The sequence below is a fragment of the Aotus nancymaae genome, unplaced genomic scaffold (assembly GCF_030222135.1).
Source record: "Aotus nancymaae isolate 86718 unplaced genomic scaffold, 86718_ANA_hifiasm-v0.15.2.pri h1tg000064l_1, whole genome shotgun sequence".
Lineage (NCBI taxonomy): Eukaryota > Metazoa > Chordata > Mammalia > Primates > Aotidae > Aotus > Aotus nancymaae.
In genome coordinates this window covers 7,941,137-7,956,695 of record NW_026988479.1, presented here as the reverse complement: position 1 = coordinate 7,956,695, position 15,559 = coordinate 7,941,137, and the positions used below count along the sequence as shown (strand labels likewise).

Sequence of the window (15,559 nt, the reverse complement as noted above, 5' to 3'; positions counted from 1 at the left end):
CTAGTTTTTTTATAGTTTTAGGTTTTATATTTGGATCTATGATTTATCTTAAGCTAATTTTTCTATATTGTGACAATATATGAAATGAAGTTTTATCCTCTTGTATGTGCATATCCAATTAGCGTATTTATTTAAAAGCCTTCTCTCTCCATTGAATTGTCTTAGCAGTTGTAGTTGATACTATATGTGGTGCATTTCTAACTTTGTTATGTTTTATTAACCTGTTTGTCTCTCATGGTGCCAATATCAGCCTTTCTAGATGATTTGACTTCAGGATTACTGTAAAGTTACTGCATTGTCAATCCTCAAATTATATTAGTATTTTTCAAAGTAGATTTGACTTTTCTAGGCCCTTTGCATTTTCATAAGAATTTTAGACCAGGCATAGTAGCTCATACCTGTAATCCCAGCAATTTGGGATGCCAAGGTGGGTAGATCACCTAAGGAGGAGTTTGAGTCCAGCCTGGCCACCATGTTGAAATCCCTTCGCTACTAAAAATACAAAATTAGTTGGGCATGGGGCGTGGTGGTGCATACCTGTAATCCCAGCTACTCAGGAGGCTGAGGCAGGAGAATCACTTGAATCAGGGAGACAGGTTGCAGTCAGCCAAGATAAGGGCCACTGTACCTCTAGCCAGGGTGACAGAGAAAGACTCTGTCTCAAAAAAAAAAAAAAAAAAAGAACACTATATCAATTTCAACATAAAAACCTTGTGAGATTTTGACAAGGGTTGTGTTGGATCTATAGATCAATTTGGGGAGAATTGACGTCTTAGTAATATTGAGTTTTCTGACCCATGAGTCCTTATTTATCTCTATTTTGGTCTAATTTAATTTCTTTCAGTATTGTTTTGTAGTTTTCATTATATAGATTTTTACATCTTTTGTCAGAGTTAATCTTTTTTTTTTTTTTTTCCTGGGAGAGGGGCAGAGTTGCACTATGTCATCCAAGCTAGAGTACAGTGGTGCTCACTGCAATCTCCGCCTCCTGTGTTCAAGCTATTCTGCCTCAGCCTCTCAAGTAACTGGGATCACAGGCGCCCACCATGATGCTCGACTAATTTTTGTATTTTTAGTAGAGACGAGGTTTTGCCATGTTGGCCAGGCTAGTCTTAAACTCCTGACAGCCGGTGATCCGCCTGCCTTGGCCTCCCAAAGTGCTGGGATTACAGGCGTGAGCCACCATGGCTGGCTTTTTTTTTTTTTGAAACAGAGTTTTGCTCTGTCACCCAGGCGGGAGTGCAGTGGTACAATCTTGGCTCACTGTAGCCTCAGCCTCCCAAGTAGCTGGGATTACAGGCCTGCACCACCACACTCAGATAATTTTTATGTTTTTAGTAAAGATGGGTTTTTCCATGTTGGCCAGGATAGTCTCAAACTCCTGGCCTCAAGTGTTCTGCCTGCCTCAGCCTCCCAAAGTGCTGGGATTGCAGGCATGAGCCACTGTACCCAGCCCTGTTTGATTTTTTAAATGGTATTATAATGGACTTTTATAAAAATTTTAGTATCTGATTTTTCCTTGCTAGTTTATAGAAATAACGTTTCATGGGCTGGATGTTTTGGCCCATGCCTGTAATCCCAGCACTTTGGGAGGCTAGGGAGGGTGGATCACCTTGGGTCAGGAGTTTGACACCAGCCTGACCAACATGGTGAAACCCATTTCTACTAAAAAATACAAAAATTAGGCTTGTGTGGTGGCACATGTCTGTAATCCCAGCTACTTGGGAGGCTGAGGCAAGAGAATTGTTTGAACCCAGGGAGGCAAAGGTTTCACTAAGTCAAGATCGTGCCACTGCAGTCCAACCTGGGCAATGAAGTAAGTCTCCATCTCGGAAAAAAAAAAAGACATGCCTTTTTTGTATAATTTTATGTTTTATCTTGCAATTTTACTAAATTTACTTAATTTTAATAGCACTTTTGTAGATACTATAGATTTACTACTTAGTCATTTTACCTGTGAATAAAGATTTTACAATGTTTGTTTCAAACAGATGCCTTATTTTATATTCTTGCTTTATTGCACTGGCTAGAATCTCTAGTATGATGTTGACTGCCAGTAGCGAATTAGACATTCTTGTCTTATTTTTTACCATAGAGGAGAAAGTATTCAGTCTTTCACCATTAAGTGTGATGTTAACTGTGGGCTTTTTATTGATGTCATTTATTACATTGAGGAAGTTCTTCTCTTCCTCTTTGCCTAAGAGTTCTCATTAGGAATGATTTTTGAATTTTGTTGAATACTTTTAAATCTGTTGGAATGATCATCAGATTTTCCTGTTTGGTTTGTATTAACATGTTGAATACATTGGTTAAATTTTAAATGTTAAATCAATATTACATTCCTGGTATAAACTCTACTTGGTCATCATGTATTTTTTTATAATGTTGAATTTGATTTTAAAATTTTTTTCTAAATTTTGCATCTGTTTTCGTGAGCTATTTTAGTCTGTATTATTCTCTTATATCTGCAACCATAGTAGGTCTGTTGTCTGATGCACACAGCAAGTCAATAACAGAGACACTGGGTTGCTGCAGAGAAAGAGTTTGATTATAGGGCCTTCAAACAAAGATGGGAGGAAACAGCAAATCTATCTTCCCAAGGAGTTGAGACCATGGCTTTTAAGGATTTTGGAGTGGACTGAAGGATTAAGATCATTGTTGGTCAAAGAATGCTGGGTGAAATCATGAGATAGCTAGATGTATCTTTACATCTTTGTGTGATCTTTAAACTGGTTGGCTTCAGCTGTTCTACTGTGCTTGAGCAACTCTTTTGATTAAAAAAATAAATCAATTTGTGGAAATGGGGATCCCACAATGTTGCCCAGGCTGGTCTCAAACTCCTGGCCCAAAGCAATCCTCCTGCCTAGGCCTCACAAAGCACTGGGATGATAGGTATGAGCCACTGAGACTGTCCTGCTTAAGTGATTTTTTTTTTTTTTTTTTTTTTTTTTAAAGACTGCATCTTACTCTGTTACCCAGGCTAGGGTGCAGTGGCACAATATGAACTTATGCTTCTCAAGCTCAAGTGATTCTCCCTGCCTCAGCCTCCCAAGTAGCTGGAAGTACAGGCCCTGCTACCATGCCTAGCTAATTTTTGTATGTTTTAGTAGAGACAGGTTTTCACCATGTTGCCCAGGCTGGTCCCAAACTCGTGATCCTCCTGCCTTGGCCTCCCAAAGTGCTGGGGTTACAGATGTGAGCCACCACACCTGGCCGTAAGCAATTCTTAAATAAAAGCCGTACGTTTCTAATGTCAGAAATTCTATCTGTAGGAACAATGGGCATGCCAGTGGTCAATTTTCAGTGATTACAGAGAAGTGGGTCAAAGTACAGTATAATTAATGCTTAATTATAACTATATTTCTGTCCAGAATTCTGTTTAATCCTGTGAGGATGGTTTCATATCCTTGCCTTGTTTTGGCATCTGAGTAATAATAGCCTTACAGAATGGATTGGGAAATAATTGCTTTCTCTTCCATTTTCTGCAATAGTTTGTATAGAATTGGTAGTTTTTATTTAAGTATTTGTTAAAATTCACCTCTGGATATAAGCTTTCTTTGTAAGATGGATTTTAAGCAAAAATTAGACTTCTTTGGTGGCTATAGGGCTACTCATGTTTTTCTCCTTGAATGATCTTTGGTTTTTATCTTTCAAAGAACTTGTCCATTTTATCTATGAATTGCCAACGTTAACAAATGGCTGTAAGTTTTTTTTTATAATATTCTCTTATACATTTAACATATGTTGTTATGATAGCACTTCTCTTATTCCTGAGTCTGGTAATTTGTTTTCTTGTCTTTTTTTTGATTGCTCTCACTAGAGATTGTCGGTTTTCTTGAGAGCTGCATTTTCTTTCTCTGTTGTTTTGTTTTTTATTGCACTGATTTCTATCCTGATCTTTTACTTTTCTGTTTTCTTTTGGCTTAATTTGTTCTTTTTTGGTTTTTTTTTGAAATGGTATCTTGCTCTGTTGCCCAGGCTAGAGTGCAGTGGCACATCTTGGCTCATTGCAACCTTTTTTTTTTTTTTTTTCTACCTCCCAGGTTCAAGCATTTTTAGTCAGTTTAAAATACCTTTTGAGGGCCGGGTGCAGTGGTTCACACCTGTTAATCCCAGCACTTTGGGAGGCCAGGTGGGTGGATAACCTGAGGTCAGGAGTTCAAGATCAGCCTGGCTAACATGGTGGATCCCCATCTCTGCTAAAAGTACAAAAATTAGCTGGTGGGGGAGGGTGGTGGCATCAGCTACTTGAGAGACTGAGGCACAAGAATCGCTTGAACCCAGGAGGCGGAGGTTGCAGTGAACTGAGATGGAGCCATTGCGCTCTGGCCTGGGCAACCTGAAAACAAGAAAAAAACACCTTTTGATTTTGTATTTTCTTTCTTTTTTTTTTTTTTCCAGATGGAGTTTCGCTCTTGTCCCCATGCTAGAGTGCAGTGGCTTGATCTCAGCTCACTGCAATCTCTGCCTCCTGGATTCAAGTGATTCTCCTGCCTCCGCCTCTCTAGTAGCTGGATTACAGGGGTACACTACCACATCCGGCTAGTTTTTGTATTTTTAGTACAGAGGGGGTTTCATGATGTTGGCCAGGCTGGTCTGGAGCTCCTGACCTGAAGTGATCTGCCCGCCTTGGCCTCCCAAAGTGCTGGGATAACAGGCATAAGCTACCATGCCCTGCCTGATTTCTTGTTTTTTGGATTATTTCTAATTGTGTTTGTTCCCAAATATTTGGATATTTTTGACATATTTTGTGTTATTGATTTGTAATTTAGTTCCATTATGGTAATGGATCATACATTATATGAGATGAATCTTTTTACATTTATTGAGACTTATTTTATATCCCAGATTATTGTCTTTTTTGGCTAATGTTTTGTGTACACTCTAAAAGAATGTGTATTTCAGCCAGTGTGGTGGCTCATGTTTGTAATCCCAACGCTTGGCTGAGGTGGGAGGATCCCTGGAGGCCAGGAGTTTGAGACCAACCTAGGTAATATAGCAAGACCTCATCTCTTAAAAAAAATTTAAAAAATCAGCAGGGCATGGTGGCAGGCACCTGTAGTCCCATTTACTCAGGAGGCTGAAACAAGAGGATTGCCTGAGCACAAGAGGTCAAGGCTGCAGTGAGCCATGATCATGCCACTGTACTCCAGCCTGGATGACAGAGAAAGACCCTATCTCAAAAAGAAGAAAAGAAAAGAATGCTTATTTTGCTATTGTTGAGTGGAGTATCCTGTTAGGTTAAGTTGGCTTATAGGGCTATACTAATCTTTTATATTCTTACTCATTTTAATTCTATTATATCAGTTATCTATTATTGAGAGTTAATCTTCAATGATAATTTGAATTTGTATGTATGTTCTTGCTTTGTTTCTTCATGCTCTCTCAAAATCTGTTTTTAGGTACATAAACACTAAGGATTGTTACCTTTTAATGAATTGAGCCTGTATTATTATGAAATGACCCCTTTTAAACCTGATAATATTCTTTGCTGTAAAATTTACTTTCATATTAACATGACCAGCTCCAGCTTTCTTTTATTTAATGTTAGTATGTTATACATTTTTCCAACCTTTTGCTTTTAACCTATTTATGTTCTTATATTTAAAATGCATTTCTTGTAGGTAGTATATTATTTTGTTGTGCTTTTTAAATATAATCTGACACTCTGCTCTTTAATCAGGGTGTTCAGACCACTTACATTTAATGTAATTATTGATATAGTTGGGCTTAAATCTACTGTCTTGCTTTTTGATTTCTGTTTGTCTCATCAGGTTTTTTTTTTTTAACAGCCTCTACAAGTGATTTTATACCATCCTTTTCTACTGTATAAGACCCTATTATCATTATACTTGCATTTCTCCCCTCCTAGAATCTGTATTATCTGTATTATTCTTGTTTATGTTTTACTCCCACGTAAGATATAAATGGCACAATGTTACTATTTTTTATTTAAACTATCTATTTAATCTTTTAGGCTGGGTGCAGTGGTTCACACCTATAATCCCAGCACTTTGGGAGTCCAAGGAAGGAGGATCACTTGAGTCTAGGAGTTTGAGACCAGCCTCAGCAACATAGTGAAACCCTGTCTCTACAAAAAAATAAAAAAATTATCTGAGTGTGGTGGTACGTACCTGTGGTCCCAGCTGCTCAGGAGTCTGACATGGAAAGATAGCTCAAGCCCTGGAGATCTTGGCTGCAGTGAGCCATGATCACACTACTGCACTCCAGTCTGGGTGGCAGTGAGACCCTGTCTCAAAATAATCAGATAAACACACTATTATCTCTTCTTTCTTTCTTTTTTTTTTTTTGAGACAAAAGTCTTGCTCTGTCACCTAGGCTGGAGTGCAGTGGTGCAATCTTGGTTCACTGCAGCCTCTGCCCCCGCAGTTCAAGCAATTCTTCTGTCTCAGCCTGCAGAGTAGTTGGGATTACAGCGACTGCCGCCCTGCCCAGCTAAATTTTTTTTTTTTTTTTTTTTTTTTTGTATTTTTAGTAGTGGTGGGGTTTCTCCATGTTGGCCAGGCTGGTCTCAAACTCCTGACCTCAGGTGGTCCGCCCGTCTCTGCCTCCCGAAGTGCTGGGATTACAGGCATGAGCCACCATGCCTGGCCCATTTTAATTCTGTCTGGAGGACTTTTTAAAATATTTCTTTGAGTACTTTAAATAAATTTTTATTTTACTTTTCCATTTTTATTTTATTTTTTAAAGTGTTTTTGCTGGCTATAGAATTCTAGGCTGAAGATCTTATCCCACTGTCTGCCAACTTGCATTGTTTCTGATATGTACTTTGATGTCATTCTTTTCTTTCTTTATATGCAAAGTGTCCTTTTTTGTGGGGGGCAGGGGCGCGCTGCCTTTAAGTTTTTGATCATTGCTTTTAATCTGTTCAGTTATGATCTGTCCCGGTATAGTTCTCTTTATCTTTCTTGTGCTTGGGGTTTGTTCAGCTTCTTGAAACTTTGGTCTTACAGTTTCCATCAAATTTGGGTAACTTGCTATAATTACTCAAAAAACTTTTTTTATCCTCTCCTTCCCTTTTCTCTTCTTCAGGGACTCCAATTACATGTATATTAGGCGCCTTAAAGTTGTCCCAGAGTTTACTAATGCTGTGTTCTTTTTCTTTCTTTTTTTTTTTTGCGGGGGAGTCTCCTATTTTATTGCTCCATTTTAGATGGTTTGTATTGCTGTGTCTTCAGGTTTACTAATCTGTTGTTCTGCGATGTATAATCTACTATTAGACATTTAATATGTATTTTATGTTAGACATGTTTTTATGTATGCAAATTTGATAATGCTTATATATTTATTCAACAGATACTTATTAACTTTTTACTGTGTTCCTGGTGTTAGATTTGACAATTTGTTCTTTATTAACAAAGATTTTTAGTAGAAAGATGAGGGTAAAAGACTAATTGTATACTAGGCTCAAAAGATCAGAGTAAGTGTCTTTGAAGCATTTTTTTTAAAAGCACCCCGAATGCCCACAGGTCCAGGGCCAGGCCACGTGGGGCTGCACCAGGGCTAGAAAAATTTACTGTAAAAAGGAACAGAGAATGTGGTACCAAGAACTGTGTGGTGATGTCAGGGGAGTGTTTTTATAAGATGAAGATTATTTTGTTATATGCTGATGGTTTAGTAGAAAGGGAAAAACAAATGATACGTGGGAAAGAGAGCAGGTAATCTTAGGAAATCTTCACAAGAGTGGTTGAAATTCAGTGCCCAAGTAGAGCAGAGTAGCTTTAGAATAGAGCACCACTACTTCACTGGCACCAGAGGGAATCAGAGAATATGTGTATAGTCAGGGATAGCTTGGGAGATTTTCCAGTGATAGTTTAAAGAATATTAAAGATTTTCATTGCCTTTGCACTTATTCACCATATGTTTGGAACAACCTCCAGCAGTGTTCTTGACACTGGAGACAGAACACTGTACAATTTAAATGTTTTTGGTTTAACTACGATGGATATTTAAAGAACATAGGAAAATGTTATGCCAATGCTTAGAATAGTTCTGGCATGAAGTAGCTTTTCAATGAATGTTTGTTAACTGAGTTGGGTATATATACTCAGGTAACAGTGTTTAGATTTTGGTGTTTGTAAGACACCTCAGTTAGCTGCTGACTGATTGTTGCTTAAGCTTATCTCATTCTCCGAATTTCAGTGGGTACAACTTCATGTATAATATACCTAAAAGCTCTGTGTGATACTTGTCCAGTGAGAGGACAGAGAAGGGAGAAAGCTGTTACACCTAGGGAATTTGGGGATAGCATCCTACAGGAGGTTACACTGTTCTTTACCTAGACCTTCTTTACCTAGGTGCTTCACAAATCTTTATCTTACCATGTTCTCCTCCCCATCTCCTTCCCTCTTTTCCTTCCCCTTCCATATGCTACTATTGATATAGGGGCTGCTTTAACAGGAACTATAAAAAGGAGCCTAGAGCAAGGCAAGAGTTATGGTACAAGTGCAGTTTATGCACAGTTGTACTGTTGCAGCAATGCAGAAATGTCTGGAACTGTGGAATATCTTCAACTCAGATATAAAATCATGCTCTGTACAATGTGTTCTATAATGAAATGAGTGAATCTGAATATTTTTTACACTAACATAGAAGTTATTTTGTCATGTCAGTTATTCCAGTTAAAAATGAGTTAGGCACCTGTCTCTTTTTGTCTCTCTCTCTGTCCCTCTCTCTCTCATACATGCACACACATACACACCACCACCAAGTATGCCATATGTGTCTTTTTGTAATGTATTTTTAAAAAATTAATTAAACCGTTTCTCTCTTCAGAGTAAAGACGATGTTGGCTGAGTGTGGTGGCTCATGCCTATAATCCCAGCACTTTGGGAGGCCAAGGTGGGCCCAAGATCACCTGAGATCAGGAGTTCAAGACCAGCCTGGCCAACATGGAGAAACCCCATCTCTACTAAAAATACAAAAATTAGCTGGGTGTGGTGGCACGCACCTGTAATCCCAGCTACTTGGGAGGCTGAGGCTGGAGAATCATTTGAACCCAAAAGGCAAAGGTTGCAGTGAGCAGAGATCACGCCATTGCACTCCAGCCTGGGTGACAACTATGAAACTCCCATCTCAAAAAAAAAAAAAAGACAGTGTTTTAACAATGAATGAAGTAACTGCTCCCTTAAAAAATATACTCGTTAGGAAAATAACACTTAAAAATAATATTGTCATTGTTTATGTATTTTTAGTTTTTTGTTACCAATAACCACGGTTACTAAAGTGCAAACTTTAAAGAGCTGAACAAAAAATTCTATTCAGTGGTTTGAACCTATTTGCTAAAAATATTAAAATGCAACCTTTTAATTAATTTTCCTAAGTGATTTATACCAGAGAACATGGAAATCGAATTCAACTTCAGTAGAATCCTTTACATAATGTGCAGGACTGAAATTTTGGTACTATGATTTAATAAGCATAGTATTTCTTCCATGAGTATAACTATATCTTTGTGGCATCTATTGAAACCAGATGTCAGAATAAGTCAGTCTTAGTCATACTTTTGTTTTTTTTGTTTGTTTGTTTTTTTACAGTCCAGAGGTCTTTTATTTTTTTTTAACAACTGTTATGCCATGAATTCATAGGGAATAGGTTCCAGCAGCTCAGGCTCTTTCCCATTGGTTCTCACAAAGTGTGCTGCTCTGGGTGGAGCAAGCTGGCGCTTCAGTTGAACCCAGGTACCTTTCTCTTTGGCTTCTTTCTTTTTCTGATCATTTTCCTTCACACGTTTTTAGGAAGCTATCTCGGCTCTTAGAGTGCTTGATGTGCTCAATACGCACATTAATTCTTTTGGCAAGAATCTTGCCCTTAACTTGTTTGTTTACAACAATGCCAACAGCATGCTGGGTAACATTGTAGACTCTTCCAGTTTTGCCATGATAACATTTGTGAGGCATTCCTTTTTGAGCAGTACCCATTCCCTTGATGTCTACAATATCACCTTTCTTATAGATTCGCATATACGTGGCCAAAGGAACAACTCCATGTTTTCTAAAAGGCCTAGAGAACATACATTGAGTGCCTCTCCTCTTTCCCTTTGTGTTTGTCATTTAATTACTGGAAGATGGTGGTTCCGACCAAAAGGCTTAGTCATACCTTTGAAGCGTTATATTTTTGTGTGTAAGAACAGTTTTTGTTGTCATTCATAAATATAATTTAAAAATTAAAAATGTTAATTTTTATCTTATGCCTTTAAAATTGCAATATTGTAACCTTATACATATGTTAGTTAAGTAGTAATGCATACTCTGTACATATTTTAGAGATATAAATGGAAAAATTTCTTAGTAATAGAGTACATGATAAAAAGCCTGAGGACAAACTTGTTTAAGCTACAGCTTCTACTGGTACTACTACTCTAGTACCTCATTTTGTATCCTTAACGCCATCCTAGCTTTCGTAAAGCTGTTCTCCACTTAGTAGGCGAGATGGTCTTCACAGCATGCAGATACAGTTGCGTGACTCTTCTCCTTAATAAGCTGCACACACACAGGTCTTTAATATGGTCTACAAGGTCTATAAACTGTGTGATGTTGCTTTTTAGGTCTCAGTTTCATATCTTACCACTCTTCCACCTGTACTTTTTCCTCTCTGTGGGCTGCCTTTAAGTTCCTTGTATTAGGAACTTCCTTTTAAGCTGGCATTATACATGTTTTCTCTCTTCCTACGGCACTTTGCCTATCTCCTCCTTTCCCAGTTTATTTCCTACATATCCTTCAAACTTCAATCTGAATGGCAGGTCCCTCAGGGAAGCCTTTGATCATCTTCCTGGCTAGATCTCTCTCCCACCCCCACCGCCGCCCCATACACACAGACACACACAATTACAAACTCTTAATATAACTCTGTGTATTTTCCCTTTATTGTACTTATCACAGTTGCCATTTTACTTTGATTTGCATGACTATTTGCAAAGGTAGTCATACTGACATCCAAATAGGTGTTATGCTCCTTGGGGACAGAGCCCTTGTCAGTTTTTGCTTATTCTGTTTTCTCAGTACTTTGATACACGAGTAAGTATGATGCCAGGGAGTTTGGGTTTCATACTAGGAAAAACAAAGAGTCATTGGAGGTTCTACAAAAAGTAGGCAAGCAGTGATGACACATACTAAGACTTGGGCTGTAGAAGGGTAAACTGGAGGCTATAGTTGAGTGAAGGAGAAAGACTAGAGCCAGGAAGATCCATTAGAAGGCCACTGTAGGTAAAAAAGATGAGGACCTGAATCTTTTTCCAGTTCAGATGGTCTTGCCTTTGGTGGGTGTTTAAGAGACAGAATCTAGTAGTATTTGGGGACTTTGTCAGAGATAAGACAAAGAACTCAGAGATTACTTGGAATATAGAGCTAATAACTTTTAAGCCATTCACCAAGTAAAATGAATATTAGACAATAAGCAATTCAAGAGGGTAAAGGAATCTTCATTTTATTTTACTTTTATTATTCGTACAGATGGGGTCTTGATATGTTGCCCAGGCTGGTCTTGAGCTCCTCGCATCAAGCAATTCTTCCACCTTAGCCTCCCAAAGTATTGGGATTACATGTGTGAGCCACCGTACCCACCCTGGAATCTTCATTTTAAACAGAAGTCACAAAAGTGACCTCTTGCCTACTGCTCTAGTTAGAGTTTTTAACAGCAGTACTGAGATGCGATTCACTTACCATGTAATTCACCTACTTCAAGTGTAGAGTTCAGTAGTTTTGAGTTTATTTGTAAATCATCAACTCAAAAAGAAACTGTACCCTTTAGCTGTTATCCCTCTTTCCCTCTATCCTCCTTCCCACCCTTAAGCAACCATTAATCTACTCTATCTCTATAGATTTCCCTGTTGTAAACATTTTATATAAATAGGATAATGTAGCATGTGGTCTTTTGTGACTAGATTCTTTCACTTAACATTATGTTTTCAAGATTCATCTAAGTTGTAGCATGTAACAGTACTTCATTCCTTTTTATGGCCAAATACTATTCCAGTGTATGGATGTATGTCACATTTTGTTCATACATTCATCAGCTGTTGGGCATTTGAGTTGTTTCCACTTTTTGGCTATTATGAATAATGCTGCTATAAACACTTATGTAGAAGTGTTTGTGTGGACATATGTTTACATTTTGTTTGGTTATATACCTAAGAGTGGAATGTCTGGGTCATCTGGTAACTCTGTGTTAACTTATTTGAGGAACTGCCAGAATGTTTCCAAAGTAGCTGTACCATTTCACATTCTTACCAGGGTTCTGATTTTTCCACATCCTTGTCAACACTTGTTAGGTCTGTCTTTGATTCTAGTCATCCTAGTGGGTGTGAAGTGATATCTCTTTGTAGGTTTGATTTGTATTTCCCTGATGACAAGTGTGAGACATCTTTTCATCTGCTTATTGACCATTTATATGTCTTCCTTGGGTAAATGTTTATTCAGGTTCTTTTCCTGTTTTTTAATTGGATTGTCTTATTACTGAATTGTAAGAGCTCTTTGTAGTATACTGTGGATACCAGCCCCTTATCAGAGATATCATTTGCAAATATTTTCTCTCATTCTCTGAGTTGTCTTTTCACTTTTTTGATAGTATCATTTGAAGCACAGAAGTTCTTAATTTTAATTAAGTCCAGTTTATCTTGCCAAATCCCAGGTCATTGGGATTGGCACTATGTTTTCTTCTAAGGATTTTATAGCTCTAGCTTTTACATTTACAGGTCTTTGGTCCATTTTGAATTAGTTTTTTTATATGGTATGATATAAAGTCCCAGCTTTATTTTGCCTATGGCTATTCAGTTTTCCTAGCACTATTAAGAGGATATCATGTAATGGTCTTGGCATCCTCTTGGAAAATCAGTTGACTGTAGAAATAAGTTTTTAATGTTTTTTAACAGCAAAACTATATTTTACTTTCTTACTAGTTGGATTGTTCTTTCACAGACAATTCTGTAACTAAAGGAAGATTATGCTTGTTTTTAAGTAGGCTTTTAGGAATATTTGTGTAATTTTGGTGCTACATCTTGTACCCAGACTTAATTTTGAGAAATGCAAAGTTTGTACATATGGAACAGCTGTTCTGGTCATGAAAATTGAGTTTGGAAAACCATGTTTTACTGAGGGTGACATTTTGGTTTCTTGCTATTGGTGCTTCCTGAGTGCCAGCCACTATGCTGTTACAGGGCTTACATGGAAGTATATGACCATCTCTTCTTCAAGTTGCTAATGTATATAAAATATTGGGACCAGGGAGAAGGAGGTAGTAAAATGATAAGGAAATGTTCGTATGGGTTTTTTAGTCTATAAAAGTGGTGTTTTTTTGTTTTGTTTGTTTTGTTTTGTTTTGTTTTTTTGGTTTTTTGGTTTTTTGAGATGGAGTCTTGCTCTGTCGCCAGGCTGGAGTGCAGTGGCATGATCTCAGCTCACCGTAACCTCCACCTCCTGGGTTCAAGTGATTCTTTTGCCTCAGCCTCCCAAGTAGCTGGGACTACAGGCACGTGCCACCATACCCAGCTAATTTTTGTGTTTTTTAGTAGAGATGGGGTTTCACCATATTGGCCAGGATGGTCTTGATCTCCTGACCTCGTGATCTGCCCACCTCGGCTTCCCAAAAAAGTGGTATGCTTTTAATGAATAAAGGTTATGCAGCTATTTTCACCTAGTACACTGTCTTCAGTATTACCTTTAGTTTTAAATGAAGTGTTTTCTTAAAACCAAGAATTTTAAATTGAATTTACTTTCTAAAGGACTCCAAATAAGAATATGACTACAATGGATGCTGCTGAAAGAATTGAATGATAAAAATTATTAGGTGGCTTAATTCTTTTTGTGTTAATCTCTGGGAAAGTCCATTATTGATCACAAAATTGCCAGAGCTGATCAGATAGGATCATTATATTCTTTCTGTGCTTTTTCAAGTATTCAAAGTGTTTTTATGTAATTTAAGCATTCTTCACTGATTAACCTTTCTTCTTTAGTGTCACTTTGTATAATATTATGTTCCTTTTTCTTAGGAGTCTCAGCAGTCCAATTTTGGCCCTGGAGAACAAAGTGAGTATTTCTTTCCCTCTTGGTTTTTCAAATTAAGCTATTTATTGAACATTCAGTTTTCATGGTCATACCATATATAACTTTAACAATAACTTTACATGTCATATCCGTTTTCTTTTTTTTTTTTCTTTTTTTTTCTGGAATGTAGTGGTGTGGTCGTAGCTCACTGCAGCCTCCATCTCCGGGGCTCAAGTGATCCTCCTGCCTCAGCCTTCTGAGTAGCTGGGACTTTGGGAACATGCTACTATGCCTGGCTGATTTTTTAAATTTTTCATAGAGATAGGGTCTCACTATGTTGCTCAGGCTGGTCTCGAACTCCTGAGCTCAAGTGATCCACCCACCTCGCCTCCCAAAGTGTTGGAATTACTGATGTGAGCCACCATGCCCTCATATCCTAATTTTTATGATCTAATGAGTAGTAATGGGTTGAGCTGAAAAATTGTTATGCTTTAAAAAATTCAATAACTGTAGGTCATTGGAGATCAACATACACTACTTTTATTAAGTATTAGAACTAATAGTGAACACAATTTGATGGGCACCTCGTAAACTCAAGAGTCATTCTTTCTTTTAACTTTCTTCATGAAGATACTTGGTTCTATGATGGTAAAATGCCACACAGGAAGGGGTCATTTTATTTAGCTGACCATGGCTCTTTTCTTCTTATATTTGTACATTCCCTGTTTATTCTTCCTTGGTTTTCTGATCTGGGTAGAAAGTCTTTTGCCTGCTATACCCTCACCTTTGCCCTTACTCTTTTGGCCTGTTAGAAGAACTTCTAGGGAAGATAGTCTTAGGGAATTCAAATATGGTCCCAAGAGATGGTGGTTGTGTAGACTGAGAGTGGTAAGATCAGGAACCATTGCAAATGTGTGGGCTTCACCATATACCTCGGTAACAAAATGGGTATTCCTTTTGCCAAGAGCAGTAATTTCTTAATTAAGGTAGATTTATACTAGTCATAAGGTATTTTGGGAAATGAAAATGTGGAACTTTTTGATCCTTGATTTGTTATCTTCAGTGATCTTAATGCAGAGGTTAAACTAGAAGAATACCTCTTTTGATGTATGCTTTTCTTTTTCTATATATCCGTTTCTTAGTTCCACCGTAAAGGCTGTAGCTACAGGAAAAAGGGACCTGACATTGTTAATATGCAGAAAATAGCTAGATGTAGGCCAGAACATTTATATTTTCTCTCTTCTTTTTATTTCCTTTTTCTCAGCTTGTTTTTTCTAGTCGTCATCTTTTAAGAATATTTCGTCCTTCTACTCCTCTCCCATTCTCTTTCCTAAAAGCTGTTCACAAATGGGATTATAAGCTGCCTCTACTCATTATTACTTTGTGTTTTTCACTTTGTTTTAGAGCTATTTCTATATCAGCATAAAGTTCTAGCTCATTCTTCTAATCTTAAAATTGTGTTATAATATGAAAGTATCTGGCTGGGAACGGTGGCTCACACCTGTAATCCCAGCACTTTGGGAGGCCGAGGCAGGCAGATCATGAGGTCAGCAGTTCAA

The 15,559-nt window shown here is 37.7% G+C and overlaps 1 protein-coding gene across 4 annotated transcripts in view; it reads left to right on the top strand.

Moving 5' to 3' along the window:
- AFF4 (ALF transcription elongation factor 4) overlaps positions 1–15,559 on the top strand; it is an 88,112-nt gene that overhangs the window by 45,257 nt on the left and 27,296 nt on the right. For all 4 annotated transcript variants that reach the window (XM_012442569.3, XM_012442720.2, XM_012442793.3 and 1 more), the window contains one exon: positions 14,006–14,042. In XM_012442569.3, coding sequence (XP_012297992.1) covers positions 14,006–14,042 — 37 coding nt within the window. The remainder of the gene's footprint in view (positions 1–14,005; positions 14,043–15,559) is intronic.